The sequence below is a fragment of the Diadema setosum genome, chromosome 10 (genome assembly GCF_964275005.1).
Source record: "Diadema setosum chromosome 10, eeDiaSeto1, whole genome shotgun sequence".
NCBI lineage: Eukaryota > Metazoa > Echinodermata > Echinoidea > Diadematoida > Diadematidae > Diadema > Diadema setosum.
The window spans coordinates 16,689,894-16,708,471 of NC_092694.1; the positions used below are offsets into that span (position 1 = coordinate 16,689,894).

General features: G+C 36.8%; 1 protein-coding gene across 1 annotated transcript; it reads left to right on the top strand.

Moving 5' to 3' along the window:
• Nucleotides 1–200: 200 nt before the first annotated feature.
• Nucleotides 201–16,991, top strand: LOC140234015 (transmembrane protein 179B-like). The gene is made up of 6 exons (XM_072314097.1): nucleotides 201–302; nucleotides 10,556–10,672; nucleotides 12,276–12,349; nucleotides 13,462–13,602; nucleotides 14,921–15,000; nucleotides 16,849–16,991. Exons 1-6 carry the CDS (start codon nucleotides 201–203, stop codon nucleotides 16,989–16,991), a joined length of 657 nt encoding a protein of 218 aa, XP_072170198.1.
• Nucleotides 16,992–18,578: the final 1,587 nt, after the last annotated feature.

Sequence of the window (18,578 nt, forward strand, 5' to 3'; positions counted from 1 at the left end):
CGTGTTGTGCTAACGGAGTGCAGTTTAGCTCCCGACGCGTCAAAAACTTAGGAGTGCAAACTCGAATTTGCGCTCTAGCTTTTAGCTCAGTCGCAGTTCGCTGGGGAACTCCGTCACCAAAAGTCTGTGGCGTTTTGAACCCGCTGAGGACCAACAATTCTTTCTTTCGGGACGAACAAGAAGGGAACACATCAGACAAGATGGGCTGCATGTACATGGTTCAGATGATAATGGAGATAAGTCTCCTCCTTGTGGCATTTTTGGCTGGAATAACGGCCGCCATCGCCATCGGCATCGTGAGAGTAAGTATACCTCATAATTGACATATTGATACATTGAATATCCCTGCGTTGCTCTATATGATATGACTGTGTAAAAGGGCTAAACACCAAGACAAATAAAGTGAGGAAATCGAAAGAAATTTTTGTCTCGGTTTAAATAAAGGCACAACGATAATAACAGAAGAGGGGAGAAGGGAGGCGTGTTTATCCTGTAAGCTGAAGTCATGTTATCGAAAACACTTAATTCCATCATTGTTCAAAATGACTTGCGGTAGTAGCGTCTGAATAGTATATTTTCCGCAACAACCTGAAAATCGTGGAAATATGATGAAATGAATGCTACAAAACGTTATGTCGATAACTATAAATGCTTATTTAGACGTCATGTACAAGAAAAATATCTTATGTGTTAGAATTTGGATATGGTCTGGGTTAGAGGGTTTCTGAAAGCCCCTCCTTGATCAGTGTTGATATCCCGGTATCCCCTCCTTTATATGTTAATGCATACGAGTGTGTTTGTGTGTGTGCGTATGTGGGAGCATGTCTGATGGTGAATGAAGATAGAGAGAGAGAGAGAGACAGACAGACAGACAGACAGACAGACAGACAGACAGACAGACAGACAGACAGACAGAAAGACCGAAAGAGAAAGGAAAGGGGTTACTTAATCAAAATGAGGAATGTGATTGATGAGTTTTTATTCCCATATTGCAATTCAAGACGGCCTCGATTTGAAACGTAGGTAAAGAAGCAGATCGTGCATGCAGTTTGACACGCATTTTTTTATCATAAGAGTATTTGCACGTCAGTAAATAATACCAATAATTTTACCAAATGAAACCAAAAGAATGTAACAAAGATACGATGTGCCCTGCAATAATGGTTTATGAATTAAAGAGCTGCATTAATGCAAAACATAATTAGGACCCTCCGCTGTGGAATGAAACCACCTCCCAGTGTATTTCGAACAAACTTTCTATAAAAAGAAACGAAATCCAGAAAGGAGAAATATGAAACAAGCTGATCGTGATGACTAAGACAAACACGAAGAAGAACAAGAGGAGGAAGAAGACGACAACGACGACGACGACGACGAAGAAGAAGAAGAAGAAGAAGAAGAAGAAGAAGAAGAAGACCAATCTGAAAGCCCATTTTGGCTTCACGATATCAGACCGTACGTCACTATATAACAGCAAGCAGGGGGTATTATAGGGATAGACAGGTACTTTCAATAAAGCGACCTCGCACCCCACCCCCCTCCCCCCCCCCCCCGGGCCACCCGACCCATGTACGTCATGCGGTGTATGGTGTTGCTATGACACACACTGCTCACATCAAACCTGTGACATGATTAATCAACTTCCTATAGTCTGGCTGTCGAATTCTGTTCCTTTCACTCTCTCCTGTATACACTGGTATAGCGGCAGTGTAACTTTGGATTCATCTTTTCCATATTATTATTTTGCTTCTTTGTTTTTTACGTAGCCTTTATTTTGGAAATAGAAAAGCCATTCTTGGCATGAATACATAGATAGCTACACTACCATTTTAGATACGCGTTTTGTGTTGGTTTAGCGTTTGTTGTCACACAAAGTATTCGGCCTTTTATGGTGTTCGAATAGTATCATTAAAGGGATAGTACAGTTTTGGTGGAGATGAGAATTGGGTTTTTAACTTTTTGAGAGATACCAAGAAATCACTTACGATATAGTACAGAACATACCATTTTAAGAGGAATTCAAAGTTTATTTGACGAAAATCGGGTTTGGAATGACTGAAACATTCAAAAACAAAGGAAAACAAAGCGATCGTAATAAAGTGTGGGTCCCACACTTTATTAGAATCACTCTTTTTTTGATATCTCAGCCATTTCAAAACCAATTTTCACCGAATAAACGTTGAATTCCTCATAGAATTACATGCTCTTTCACATTTTATAAGAGGTTTCTCATTATCTCAACAAAAAATGTTAGAAACCTGAAATCAGGTCTCAAACATAACTGTACAATCCCTTTAAACCTTCAAGGAAAGATTAACTGTGAAGTGCAAGAATCTCTTGATGTAACACTTTCATCGAACAACGATGATGTGTTAATTCTTTTCTGTTTCTTTCTGACTTCGTAACTACATTCATCTTTTCATACTTTTTTTTTATATCTCGTACCTTACAATAACATGCGTGATTCATACATAAGATTAAGCAGAGGAGAGATTGTATGTATATATATATATATATATATATATATATATATATATATATATATACATAGACCTATTCTTATGATCTTTTTACTACACCTTATTTCGATGCCGCGAAATATTCTTGAGACACAAGGGGCCCTCTACATCCAGAGGTGACGTACACCGTCAAATTTTGGCATCATTCCGTATAGGGCTGGTATATCAGTGAGAGTCGATTCTAACCACCACTTCCGATTCAGAAATTCACCTTTGACCTTTCTAAAATCTTCTCGCGGCGGGATCTTATTTTAATGCACACTGATAGGTCCACATAAGAATTATGTATTTTGCATAGTTATCAGCTTTCTTGTTTGTTTGCGACATGTGAAAACATTTGTAGGTAGAATCTACAAGTTATCGTTGGAATAATTTTTGATTTCATACTGACACTGATGAACGAGAAATCAAATATCAATTTTTTCTAAATCGTGGAATTGAATTGAAGTCACTTAATAGATATAAGAACCCCCATATATACACATTCGTGAATCTTAAAAGGTTACTAAATGTTGTCTTGCGCAAAAATTCGCTCTTAAATAGCGTGAAGGTTTACGTTTAGACTGATGTTGGAAGGTTTAAGTGGTTTCTGTCCATTCATTACATTTTCTTTCATCTTTCTTTATTGGTGTTTTGTGATGTATGGCTTGTTTGGCGTGTGTTTAGGGGATATTTTTAAAACAATATATTCACATAACGTGCATGGTCTCTTCTGCCGGAACATCAGAACAAAATTAATAGTAAAGTCTTCGGCATTAGATTACTCTTCATTTGGAAACGTTTATTGAAATAAATGTTATTCGTCGATTAAAAAAAAAAAATATGATAATAACAATATACTTTTGGTGAGAATACCCTAGTATAGTAAGAGTAAAATACCTTGTTTCAGTTGACTTTCCCCTTGACAAACAATCATTTACAAACAATGCTTAGTCACTGAACTGAGGTCCTATTGGTAAAATGCGATGTAAGGATGTTTTTGTTTCTTTGTTTTTTTAATCTACAGATTACAAAATCAACAGTTAATTCTTCGCAGATGCTCTGATATCCGGAGGCCTATTGTGCAAAAACATCTCGAACTAATTACTGGCAAATTTTGTTGTCAACTGTATGGCATTGTTAAAATAGCTGTTAATTGAAATGGGAGGGGCCTTGAAAAAAAGAGTATCAGTCTTGTAATGCCATTTCAAGTCACAATAGCTATGTATGCGAACAAATTTATAACGGAATGAGCGCAAAGAATCACGAAGCGAAACAATGTAAGGATATACATGCTTAAAGATAATTACAAGTGTTTCGTAAAGGCACCGTGTTGTACAATGTACATCTACAATTCGACGTGGCTATGTTATTTTCCATCTTGGAGGTAAAAATATGGACATGAATGTTATTAGCGGTGTATCTCCTCCCAAATAGTATTCACTTCGTCAGAAGCTGGAACACGTGTTTACAAGTAATATTGGATTTATGATACAATATAAATATTTATGACCTTGACGATGATTTTTTTTTTTGCGACAAATTAAATATTTGAATCTAATATCCGGATATGTATACAAAGTTCCTTTCAGCAACCGTGTGGGATTAATACGAACAATAACGTTTCCATAATTTTGTTGTAAAAAGTCAATTTCTGTATTATTCTGATATTGCGGGTTTGCGGGTGAAGATTATGATAAAAAAAGGCATGCAGAAAATTCTGCTTTTATGCAAAATAAAAGAAAACATTACGCTGTGAGGGCATGTGTTCATGGGAAAAGAGTATAATATTTTGTGTTCATGGGAAAAGAGTATAGTATTTTGTGTTCATAAGAAAAAAGTATAGTATTTTAACTTGTCAATATTATCATTCAGCTGTCCTTATAACATGGATTCGTCAGAACATTACTTGAATTGTATGGAATTGAGTTGAACTGAATTGAATTGGATTGGATTGAATTGAACTGGATTGAATTGAATATAACTTGTCAATATATTCCACTGTCCTTATAACATGGATTCGTCAGAACATGACTTGATCAGGTGTTTGTCCATATCATCTTTTTAGAAGCTACAAGAAGACAGACTTTGTCTTTTCTTTCTTTATTTCTATGGTTTCTCCGATTCATTTAAAGTGCGTCGATATAGGGAACTGTCCGCCCTCGAGTTTTGCACGTTTCCCCTTCAGTAGATTTAAGGGAGCTCCACCCAAATAATTCTTACCTTTGACCTTAAAGCTTCACCCGATCCTGAATCAAATCTCTCTCCTGTTTTTCCTCCTGTCTGTCTCCTTCTCTCTCTCTCTCCCTCTCTGAAATGACGAACGGATTATATAGAGCAGTTGATGTTTCGTCAGAACAGGACACAGAACAAAGAATAATGGAAATAAGTTTTGCATAAGTTCCCATGGACGTAGTTTAAGCACACATTCTTATGCAACTAAAAAAGTAAATTAATGTTTTGTTTTCTTTTGCTTCGTTTTGGCCAACGCAGCCTAAAGTAAATTACTTCAAGAGATAATTCACATACAGAGCTGCAGCAAATAATTATTAGACGGTATCTCTTGGTTTTAATACGACAGCTTTCTTCGTTCCCCTCTTTTTAAGTTTAACCCTATAAAGCCCAAGGGGGGGGGGGGGGGGGCACATCGTGCCCCCCTACCATATCTTCGTTTGCCACTCCTACACCCTTTACGCGATTTCAACCAAATTTGGTGACTTTTCCTAAAATCTTATTGCGAACATTTTGATATACAATTTAGCTATGTCCGATATTGCTGGTTGCCATGGCAACCGTAAACTGACAACCATGTCAGTCAGATTTTGAATGATTTTCTGTTCCAATTTCACTTAACAATATAATAATGGATGAAATGGGGGTTTTCTTGGCTGTAATTTGCTGAAGGACCAAAATGTGAATTAATTATGGTTGTGAATTACCCTGAAATGGTCTTCTTATTATTTCCTTTATTTTTTTATATGACATAGGCATCAAACAATAGATATAATAGAAATAATCGAAAATACAGCATTTTCCAAAGACTACCCTTTTATTTTGTGTTATCTTCACACAAGCTTTGCCTGTAATATCATTTTTTTAATCATATTATCAATCTGCAAACTCAAAATTTCAATATTTTGGAAATATGAAATATGATACCAATATTATGTACCCATTCCAAGCAATACATCATAGGTTTCATATATTTCTTTATATTGTAACGAGTAGCGCCCCCACGTGTTGACCTTGAGAAATTTCAACCATAACAAATAGTGAAGGTTGACTTGCTTTTCCTTTTTGGTAAATATGAAAATGATTGATATGAAATAAAAACATATATACTGGGATAAAGAAATAAAAAGAAAATACATGATTTTAGCGTATTTCCTATGTATTTCTGTATATTTTGGTAAATAGCGCCCTCAGTGGATGACCTTGAGAAATTTCAAATGTTGGGCCATGTAGAGTATGAGTTGCTTTACCCATGTGCCAAATATGACGGTCATACATCATATAATAAAGAAGTTATATAGGGGGGGGCACAATGTGCCCCCCCCCCCCCCCCCCCCTTGGGCCTGGAAGGGGTCAAAATAGCTTGGGCTTTATAGGGTTAATTTGAACAGAAGTGAAATCTCTTCAATGTGTGTTCATATATTTTGGATTCGTCTTGTCATGGCTTACGTCAACCCTGCTAACAATAATCAATTATGCAATTCATGCAATCTCATACTATTGTACCGTTCTATGCTTTGATTGTAATGATATGATATATCCTAATTATCACTCCATTTATTCTATGTGTGAAATTACCTTTTGTAAATCAGAGCCTCATGAAAGACCAGGAACCCATGTCAGAAAAAGTTGATACGGTAGCAACTCTTGATGGAATGACAATTGTCATGATAATGACAAGAATCCCTGTTCCTGATTGGCTGTTGCTATTGGAAGTTGCCATTCCAGCAGGAGTTGCCATCCTAACATTTTTATGAAATGGGACCCAGAAGTGACAATCATAGTAATATGGGGAAAAAGATAAGCTTTAAATTCTTATAACTTGCATCTATTATGTTATGTCCAATTCCAGCTTCCAGGGCCACATACATACCCAAGAAGAATACGTGGTGCACCGTTAAGCCTTCTACCACCCAACGAACCGTCAGGGAAACCTTCAATAATCTAAACCTCTATACCGCTATGTTTGTTCAATATTTTTCCATTCATTTGAGTCAACTTCAACAAACTGGAATGACATTCATTTCACTTTAAGCGCACCATGTTACAATCGTGTGTCTCGAGATAGCGTCTCTCTGCGCAGCCCCATGATCCGTGACTCAGGCGAACGAGGATAGAAACCATATACAGTAACACATGATGCACCTTCACCTGGCTCGGATTTCTGATTTGGCGGACTTAGATATGCGATGACCTCCCCATAGAATCATCAGATCAGACCCGCATTCCAAAGCTACGTGACCCCCCCCCCCCTTTTCCCCCCTTTAATCAGTAAAAACTACGAAAGAAATTATAATTAAATGAGTTTAGACTCTATGCCATTCACCCATGGTTTAATGATTAAGATCTCATTATCTTAACCTTAGAGCCATTACATCCTTATTGTGAGTATTTTGGTGACCATTGTTTCTGACGTCCTTGTATAAAAAAACGCAATAGAAACTATGTCAGTGATAAACCTGATCTTCAGAATGATGACTGAATAGTACTGTTCCATCCATGGTGAAATTAACTGTGATGATTCTGTCTGAAGGTCTGATACGAAGTAAAATATATTATGTATTATATATTATGTTCAACAAACTGTTGAGTTATTTTGATATTGAATTTTTGAAATTGAAATTGAATTGAAATTGAATTGACATTGACCATAACCTCTTCATTGCACAGTCTGACAGTGATGACAACAAGACAGGAGGTATACCGCTACTTGTGAAACTACAGTACTATAGTAGCAAATGACAACTGCAAATCCACAGCTTCCACACGTTTTTATGCTGACATTCTTGTTCTTTCGCCTTTTCTTGTGTTTTGTTATCTGATGCTATTACGTAGACGACTTCTACTACCCCCCCCCCCAAAAAAAAAGAAATACATAAATAAACCTGCCACAATTCACAACTCAATCCACTACACCTGAAAAACAGAGCTGGAATTATGAATTAGTTTAAAACGGACTTCGAAATGCAGAAGAGCTCAGAAACTCTGAAAGTGTCAATGAAAATTTTAATGCTAAGACACATGCACATGATAATGTTCACGCATTTTAGAAGATAATTAATAGGCCTACACTGAAGAGATCGGGATAAATTGACAGAGTTGATAGGAACTAATCACTCTATAATTATACGTATTCATAAAATGCTGTATCGTACTGACGTATAATGGTGGAGGATTAATCTCATTATATACTATTTATGGCTTCAGTTGGAGTCTCCGTGATTTCCTCTTGACCGAAAGGAAGGGTGTTAAGAGAAGCCAGTGAATGAGACAGTGTTAAACTGGTCACCGAAGAATAAACTGGGCAGTGGGTGGTGCTGATGGAGGTTGTGGTGTGTGCATTGGCGGGGAAGTATAACTGGTACATTATTTAGCAAAACACATACACCGAATGCAGAACATAATGTTCCATTCATTCCCTCGCCGTATTGGCTAAGCAAATAAGAGATACATATTTTTTTTTCAATATTCAGTGAAATTACAGTTGTTTGAAATTTAGATAATTCAGGAAAATTGTCCATCACCCACTGAAGTGTTTGTACACTGTAGTTTAAGCTAATACCTATATATAACTACTGTTCAAAGAAAACATATGGCGAAAGACTGAATGCTCGCAAAAAAGAAAGAAAGGCACTCTTCAAGAGTGTTGTCACTCTGATGAAAGCTTTGCCTAGTATCATGTGGTTTATACGAAATGAAAATGAACTTACGTTTGTCCTTTTAATGTCCCATCTTTGAACGTTGTGTGGATAAAAGTCTGCAACATTATTTGGGCTGATATAAAATTTTCTTGAGAGATAAACCCCCTTAGAGACAAAGTGATATCGAAGAATGGGATAACTACCACGGGTGACCACCTGCAGCTATGGAAAAATATCAACAGATGAAAATTCGTATGGTTATCATTCTGTGAAATGCTGTTCATTGTAACATTTTCTTGATAAATTTGGATTGTAAGTAGAAAAGTGATTAGCACGTACGTTTTACTTATCGGCAACCATCCCCAGCAACCAACCGGCGGGTATACGGAAAAATTCTAACACAATAAACTTTTGACACCAAAAAAAAAAAAAAAAAAAAAAAATTGACATTTGAAACTATGGAATTTTTATATCCCGAAACATTTTACGCCACATCTAAGGGGATGGGAAAATTAGTGACCATAAAACCTATCAATTGTCCTGATACAGTTCTAGATTTGCATTTCAGAGGCAACCGTGGGTGTAATTCTCTCAAAATGATTGCTCTGTAAATTAATCAGCGGCACACACCGATGACAGATACTACTTTGCTGTGATCTATTGCCACTGGTTATGCCAAGTGTATAGCTCTTCAAAAGGGCGTTGGCATTATCTACGTAGAACAGGTTATCAGTAGCAAATAACACATTGCGACTGTTGTTTGTACCCTACATATTCAAGCACAAGCTGACATTTACATTCTCATGCACTCAGGTTCTATTCAGCGATCCTACGCGGGGTCTGTTGTCAGTATACACATAGCGCATTACAACTTGACACTTTAACAGACGGGAAATTGATTAATTAAGAATCCACTGCTCCCCATTTTCGCCGTCACCATCACATGACAAAGAAGAGTATCCAACGTCACACTGTTTCTCTGCCAGAGGATGGTTTTCCTGTTGCTATTATTACTTCCATCCATGACGCATGAAGTACGTATAGTCCTTACATGAGATACATTCAGGCAAGTTTGTGTATGTAAGACCAGCGGGTAAAATGGTAGAGGTACAGTGGAGAAAGTGCGGCAAAGGTAGAATAGAACATGCATCAAAGTTGATCTTTGCCGAACAGTACAGCTGCCTAATAGCAGCATGACAAATCAAAGCAAGAAATTATTAAGCAGAGGGGTGAAGATATGAGATATGAGTTTTCTTCAATTATTGTCTACCCTCGATCTCTCCTCTTTGGACAGAGGGCAGACAAATTCATACAAAACTCATACCTCAGCATTAAAAACGTTTCCCTTCTTAATTCTTTAAGGAAGGAAGGAAGTGTAAATTGATTGCAGTGTCTTATCAATTCAATCTGACGCCATACCAGAGTAACATGGAACTAAGCGATTTTGTATTGTAGTGCTCATACAGGGCAGAATACCGTCATTTTCAAACGAAGACAATATATCGTGTATGCTTTAACTCCTTAATTCAGAAGGTCTTTGATCAAAAGATCCTGAAGATTAAAAATAAAAAAGAAAATGCATCTTTTGAAACAGATTAATTTCATTCGCCTTTTACTCTTACGTGTAGGAAGCGAACACAAGTTTTCTTGTGCCCTCAGGTGAAGACAGTAAAAAATCGTCATAAATCATTAAAAAATTCAGTAAATCAGATTTATGTAAGATATTCAATAAAAGTACACATTCAATCGATGTAAGACATCACTCCGTAAATAAATTCTCGACGTATCGATGACGTCAAATATCACAGTGATATTTTTGTAGTGATTATTACGTCACTGACAACACCAGCTAAAGTATTTTCTTGTTCAGTTTTACATCAGCACTGGTGGAAAAATGTAAACATGATACAGTTGAGCTTTTTAATTTTCAGTTTATTCTTACGTGAACAATAACAGAAATGCAATCTCCAGAAACAAAAACAAATGCACTTTTTGCGCAAAGATGCTCGGCGTATGTGTGCATTTCCTTATTTCATTCATTTCAAGGTCATTTCGAGAACTGTTAAGATAATCATCATGTTTGTGCCGTGTGACTGTACATTTTTTGCGTCATTAATGAATGAGACGTAATTTTTTTTTCTCTCTCTCGCTATCTATCTCTTTATTTTTTGTACCGCTCTTCAGGACGACTTTCGTGGTGACTGTCTCATCTACGCACAGGTTCAATACGACACACCTAACTCCTTCTCTGTACACGCTAACGGAACTGGCCCAAAATGCGACTTCGCTCTCGCTGCACAGGTAAGTTAACTGAACCCCCCCCCCCCAATCTATCTATCTATCTATCTATCTATCTATCTGCCTTACTTCCTTTCTATACCTGAATCACTCTGTCCATTTTTACTATGTATCTATCTGTCTATCTATTGGTCTATCCATCTATCTATCTATCTATCTATCTATCTATCTATCTATATAATTATATATGAAGAGTTTGTTTGCAAAAACCGATAAGTCCATATTTGCCAAATGGAGATATTTGCGATTAAAGGTCAAGAAAAATAAAGAGAATAACAAGACAAATTTTGCTCTTTTGACCATAACTTTCAAAATGTACCGTTACATGTAGTGACCGATATATCATTTTTTTGTACTTTATGACAGAGACCGTACTTAAAAATCTTCAAAAATGGACTTATCGGTTTTTGCGAACAAACTCTTCATATATCTTTCTTTCTTTCTCTTCAACCTGTATGTCTTTCACTTTTTCTCTCTCCATAGTTACAAACTGTGTAACCCTATAACATGAATAATCAAATTACGCACCGATGTACTTTATACATATAAAGTGGACGCACTGTCATGACTGTTATTCATGTAAAGGTCACTCTAAGCAAAAATATCCAAACGTGAAATAATGGTTTACTGTAAAGTTTGACATGAAGTGTCCCACGTTTTTGCTGAGATGCAAAACATTGCAAATCATCAATTTCGATGTGTGTGAATTTTGATATAGGGCAAGTGTTTTATTTCACTGAGAATTCTGTTATTCCAACGACATGTGCCTGATATACTGCTGTATTACCAAACAACCATTTCTTAGCGGTAGTAGTAATTTCAGCTTATGTAGTTTACAGGGCAGACCCCTGCATTAGTTGCTTGCATTGGGGAGCCAGCGTCCGGGCAAGCTGCCAGTAAGTGCCTCGGTGCGGGTTCATCGTTGCTGGGTGACGTAAGGAGGAGAAAGCAGCGGAAGGGATGAGAAATGAGGGGGGGGGGGGCTGGAATAAGGGAGGGGGTAGCGTGAGAGGGAGGGAGGGAGTTCATTACATCACGCATGATGACGAAATCGCTTAAAACTTTTTTTTTTTTCAGCTGAGATCACAAAATCATGATCTTCCCAGAATGGCAACTATTCGAGATTGGAGTATATACGAATGATACAGAAATACTGAGCGTGTATGATCTAAAAACGTTTTTGTTTCTGTAGTTGAAAAACCTCAAACATGGAGTAGCCCCCCCCCCCCCACAAAAAAAAGAAAAAGAAAAACACACAGTGTACATTTTTGCAAAATTATTAGTGTTGATTTTTAAGCGGTTTCCCCGACAGCATGTCTTTATACATTAGGCCTACGTTTCCTCTAAGGCACGCTACTTAATTCATTATCAAGATTATTGGTCATCAGCGTATGAGCTTATTGGCAAAAAGAGACGTGGGTACCATAATGTCAACATGAGGTGAATTAATGTCTGTCATTATAGCTGTTTTTATTGTCCTTGTGGTTTTTGTCTTTGGTGTTGTTGTTGAAATAAAGCATAGCAGCGCCCGTCTTTGAATGTTAAAAACCGGCATGATCCATTTGGAAATCGTAACAATATCCGCAATGTCTCGTTTACATTCCAGGTCATCATTTCACTGCTGGGATTTCTGTACGCCCTCTACAAAATCATCGTCTTCTTTACGCGGAGATTTGACATGTAAGTATCCGGGGACTTGTGGGCTGGACCAGCGGCTGGTTTCGAGGCTGGCAGCTGGCACAAAACCAAGCTAAGGAACGGTGCCAAAAGCCTCTAACACTGCCTCATATGGGAAAAGAGAGAAATAGGTACAGCTGAGCACGCGAGGGATCGAATTATAGAAGGATGACCTTTTTGAAAGACAGAACTTATTCTTGTTTAATTTAAGCCCCCTACATTGTACACAGAAAGTTCTGTCTAACGTTGGCTTTTCCGAGATTTTTTCGATGTTAAGTTTGGAACAAATTTCAACCGATTTTGCTGTGAAAAAGAATGGAATCGGTGTCTACAGTGGTTTTCCTGAAGAGAGTTTTTTTTTTTTTTTTTTTTTTTTGCTTGTCCTAATTATGGTTTCCCCCTACTTTTGTTGCTTGTTTTTATATGTTTTAGGGGGATTAAAAACGTTAGATATGCACAATTTACATAATAACAGAAATTTAGGGACACTATGTTTACATACCAGGTATTCAAAAATGTATGGCACATGAGTTTCACAGTCTGTCGGAAAACATGAACTCCCTTCCAATGACATTCTACGGACTATAATTTTAGCGTTAGCACTAACTGTCTTTAAGAAACAGCTTAAGATACCCCTTACTACATGATTTTACGTCTGAGTATTCAAAGCGATACGTCGCACTATTAAATAAAGTGTGTTTTTATACTTCAGTATATTTCTTAAGTATAGTGCTAAACTGCAGAATGCTTTTTGTGGTTTTTCTTTTTCACCGTATCAATGGTATATCCATAAATTTCATTCATCATACTTTGTACCGTTGACATTATATTTACTTACATCTTATGTGAAAACAAAAATATTCACAAGTTTTGTTGGAGATGGGAAAATGAAGTGAATGAAAGAATGAAACTGTATCTTACGATTCCTCCTTCTTCTTTCCGTTTCCTACTTTTCCTTCCCTTTTCTCTTCTCTTTCTCCGTTATCATCGTCTTCTCCTTCTCCTTTACTCTTCATCTTCTTCTATTTCCTCCTCTTCATCATCCCCCTCCCCATCTTCCTCATCGTCGCATGTTCTTCCGCATCCTCCTCCTCCTCCTCCTCCTCCTCCTCCAGCCCTGCTCTTCGTCTGATCATCCTCCCGGTCTACTGTATCATGTGCTTCATCTCTCTGATCGAGGCCTGCCTGGTGACGGTGGGCTTCACCTTCTTCTGCAAGCAGCTGACCCAGACACCCATCAGGAGCATCGAGGTCGAGTAAGTCAAAGGGGGGCAATTCCGCTCCATCTTGAAGGGGTAAAAGAAACAAAAGTTAAAGACCAGAAAGAGGAACAATGGGAACATTCCAAACATAAAAAAGAATGGGAAAGTTTATTTTCTTTTTACATATCGTTTTTGTCATGAAATACAAAATGAAGAATTGAAGAGTTTGTTTGCAAAAACCAATAAGTCCATATTTGCCAAATGGAGATATTTGCGATCAAAGGTCAGGAAAAATAAGGAGAATAAAAAGAAATTTTGTGCCTCTTTTGACCATAACTTCGAAAATGTACCTTTATAATGTAGTGACCAATATCTCATTTAAAAGGTATTATTTTGTACTCTATGACAGAGATCATACTTCAGAATCTTCAAAAATGGACTTATCGGTTTTTGCGAACAAACTCTTCAATTGTTAAATTCGATTGGTTCTTAATGCTAATCTGAATTATTTTCTAATCTGTCTGAAAAAAAAAAGAGTAAAGAAAAAATAATCACAAGCAGCAAACTCATTCTGTGCAACAGATATGATGAAGGCCATGGCAGCTCACAGTTCGTATCATCGTTACGAATACATTGGAAACGGGCGAAAAAGTGTTACGATTAGACAGCATATAGTAAAACTCGACATTAAAGGGCCGGTAGCGTGGTATATTTATGAAGGGAGGTTGGCCCAGCTCGGAAAACATTCGACAACCCCATAACGACTCGGGTACAGCTTATGTCATAGTCACTGATCTCTGATGTCAAAGTCAGTACGCACACAGCCAAAGAATCGAGTCGACCGTTACCAATGAACGTACGCTTCAATGCACATATTTGCTGATTCGTAGGTGCTATGCCTGGTTTTCAAATGTACGACTGTGGGCAGCGAATGAATCGGGCCATCCATGTACCCCCATGCTACAGTGCCTTTAATCAAACGTTAATAAAAATATAGATTTATGATAGAGAGAGAGAGGGGGGGCGGGTATACAGATCGACAATCAGAAAGAAATGATGCAAAGAATTGAATCAATGGAATTTGATGATTAACAAAAATGAAAACAAAGTTAATGCGAGAAAACAAAAAACAAAAACTTAAACATAGCAATACATGCATAGATAATTATGATATATGGTAAAGAGATATGATAAAGAGAGACAGATGGAAGAGAAAAATACAGAGAAAAAGAGAGAGAAGGAGAGAGGGACAGATAGAAATGGAGGAGAGAAATGCCTAGCCAGACAGATAAAGACAGACGGATAGACAGAGAATATTAGTTCTTTTTTTTATCTCATTCTTATACCGTCATTGGTTCTCTCCTGCCACCAGATGCAGCCGATTCCAGAATGCGCAGTGGAACGTGTATCAAGGGAAAAACTTCTACGTGAGGCTCAACCTAGCATGCGTAAGTTACACGAAACACGGACACATGAATAGACAAAAAAGAAAGAAAGAAAGCAACAATATTATATTATATCATGTATAATATATCATAATTATACACTTTTTGTAATGTGATATAATATCTTGAATTATGGAGACAATGAATAACCTGTTGGGGTAAACAAACAACAATATATTATGTTATTTATATCTTTAGAAGAATGCAAGAATAGGTACTAGTCTATGAACTAGACTCTAGTTTACCAAGTCTCCTCTTCATTAGTTTACATCAATTCTTATACGGAGTTAAACATACGGAGTTAAACATACGGTACTTAAACATAAAAAAAAACATAAAAAATAGCCTTAACATAAAACTGTCAACGAAAATGAGACACACTGTGCATGAAATCGAACATTGCTGTGGCGTTATCTCAGAATGACAGTTATCCTATACCAAACACATCGCAGTTCGTAATTTGGCTGATAAGGGCCCATATTTCGGGCGGCTGCCAGCTTACCGCGTTTCTAAGAGACGCGTGGTGTCCACGTGACATTTGCTGTGGTCGCCGACCCCCTGCCAAATGTGTCGATCATTTTACTACACCGCCGTTATTATGCTTGTTTATTACCCCCAGTAACTGAATATTATGAGCTTTACACGGAGTAAACATTTCAGTGATATTCCCTAGCTCCGTGATGCCCATTTAGGGCCAGCCTTCATCGATTGATATTGCGATAAGTGAATATCGGACGAATATCAAACAAAGAATCGTGGATAAACACCTTAATGCCAAAGGGTGCAGGCACATACGAGGTAACGAATGGACGACTTAATGTCGGTAATGTCGGAGAAGACTGTCATTAAGCTTTTTGCCCCGTATTTCAATGAATAGAAACGCAAATGATTGAGCATTGTCATAGTGAAGTGCTCGTCTGTTTCAGTGTATGAAATGTAGCAAGGCAAATACACGGAAGGGAAAACTATTATCTGAGGGGTGAATAAAAATCTATATAATTTTTTTTTCGTTTTGTTTTACCAGTACTTACGAATGTATTTACGAAATTCTATGATATTTGAGTTATGAATGAACGTTTTGTCTGTATAATTACTAACGAACTTATTTCTGTCTACTTTAATAATAACACATATCAGGATTGTTTGCATTTATTCTGATTCTCAAGTCAAAACAAAATAAAATTACGTTGTAAAGAAGAAAGCACATCTCATAACTAGATAAAAGAGCAATAAAACCGTCACGTACAATCTAATGTATTTTTTTTTTTTTGCAGCATTGATTATCATAGAAACATTTATGGTTGTTTAAATCATACAAGGCAGTGCACTTGATTCAGCCATGGCTTGTGAATATACTCGATTATTGTCAGTACTATATATATATATATATATATATATATATATATATATATATATATACATATACATATATATATATATGTTACATATATATATATGTGTATATATATAGATATAGATATATATATATATAACACGAAGAATCAAGAAATAAACTAGTAATGCATTATTTCGCTAATAAAGATGAGTTTATTGTACTCTAATTTTCGGTGGCCTCCACCTTCTTCAGGAGTCTCGATTTGAGTACAATAAACTCATTTTTTATTGGGGAAATAATGCATTACTATAGTTTATTTCTTGATTCTTCGTTATATTGGAGCCAGTACGTGAATTCGCAACATATGTTTGGGACATAGATATTATATATATATATATATATATATATATATATATATATAGAGAGAGAGAGAGAGAGAGAGAGAGAGAGAGAGATATAGATATATATAGATAACATGTATATAATTTGTATTTCGTTTTTCGACCTGTCTTGTGTCAGATCGGTCCTGGATCTCCTTTGCCTGCTGGTTGATCCTGGTCCCGATGTCCATCATGGTCTTCGTCATGGACCGACGCGGGACCGCTCCCAAGCCCAAAGGGGACCCGATCAGCATGCCCAACGCCGAAAACCAAGACCCGTAGATCTTGACCGACGATGGCCGCACGTACACGTAGACGTCTGAAGCCATTCTACCATACCTGGCTTTCAGCAAGGAGCGTCGGCTGGTGCCTTGCCTCTCATCACGATTAACGAATAGTAGACTTGCTGACAGTCCTTCTCGAAGTTGGTCAAACTTGCTGTCATGGTTTGGCTATAAACAGATTTATAAAAACGACTGAATTTCTCTCTCAACATGATATCAATCACACCATAGCGTCATCGCAACTTTTTTTCGATCAAATATTACACTACTAACTTGAAAGAGCATGCAATTTTGTTTCAATGTAAATACACTTCGTTAAATTGAAAGTCTCTCATAATCACCGACATTCTGTCTACATTGGTTGCATTTTTTTTATACAAGAAAAAATATATACATTAGACTGGACCACAAGCATGGCAAGATTGACTGGATGTAGGCTTACGATATCTCTGCTTATTTTCAACGAGTCCTGATCCATTTCTATGCAAAGCATGTTCACTTTAATAACATCTAACACTTAACATTGCATTGTGACATCATGATGATCATTTCTCAACGAGGTCTGTAGTTCAGTGGACATTTTGTTGGAAATTGAAATATTTTAAATGCGCTCAATATAGCTTAGCTGCACTGCAAAGAAGATGAGTGATTATTTTTAAAAAGTGATGAACATGTCTTTCTTCTATTATCACGTCTAAAGAGACAAAGGCGACTGCATGCGTCTATATCAGTTGAGAGCTGAAGTGAATAAGACGGGTTATCTTGTACCAGGTAATCAATATGATAATATCAAGCAAAATTCATACACTGTCACTGGATAGCTGCAGCAATTAAACCTTTCTATGCCAATGAGTAAAATGTGTACAACTCTCACACACAAACTTATGGGCAGATAAAATATTGTGGCAAGCTGAGGGTTGATATCAATCACATCTTGTTGACATCTCGTTCGTTTGGAAGCGTATTTGTCTGTCACGTCTGGAAAGTGATCACGGAAAGCAGCAAACACTTTTCTACGTAGGTAGAGAAATAGTTACAATAGGATTTACTAAGAAAAAAAAAGAAACGTTATCATTATTAAAGTATCTAGAAATGTGATATTTAGGGTATTAATATATGGGTATGAGGATAGCGAAGTTTCAATGATTATCCATAGTAAGATATCAAGCAAGATTTGTTTTGGAATAAACTGACAGAAGAAAAGAAATGTGTAAGAGGGCTAAACACAAGAGACAAACGTTTTGTACAAAATATACTTAATGCTGATTAACTAAGTGAAAATAAAGTCGAGCATTTAAATAGCTTTAGTGTCCTAAACAGATGATTTTATTAGTATGTCTTATCGTGAAATATCTGCAGAAAGTTTCATAGTATAAGATGCATAATGTTTATCATGTATTATATACCGTATATGCATAATATACAGTGTGTCCAAAAAAAAAATTACATCAAATTTCGCATTGATAACACCGAATATGATTAAACTGTCTAAATGCTACTGGAAATATAAAATCTTAGCTCTATTTTGCAGAAAACCTCATTCAATTGGCTAATGGGTCACAGAGAAATGTGGAATGTTGTAAAG

Coding starts and splice junctions, on each gene's coding strand:
- LOC140234015 (XM_072314097.1), top strand. CDS start 201: ATGGGCTGCATGTACATGGTTCAGATGATAATGGAGATAAGTCTCCTC. Junction 303..10,555: donor TCGCCATCGGCATCGTGAGA/GTAAGTATACCT, acceptor ACCGCTCTTCAG/GACGACTTTCGTGGTGACTG. Junction 13,603..14,920: donor ATCAGGAGCATCGAGGTCGA/GTAAGTCAAAGG, acceptor TCCTGCCACCAG/ATGCAGCCGATTCCAGAATG.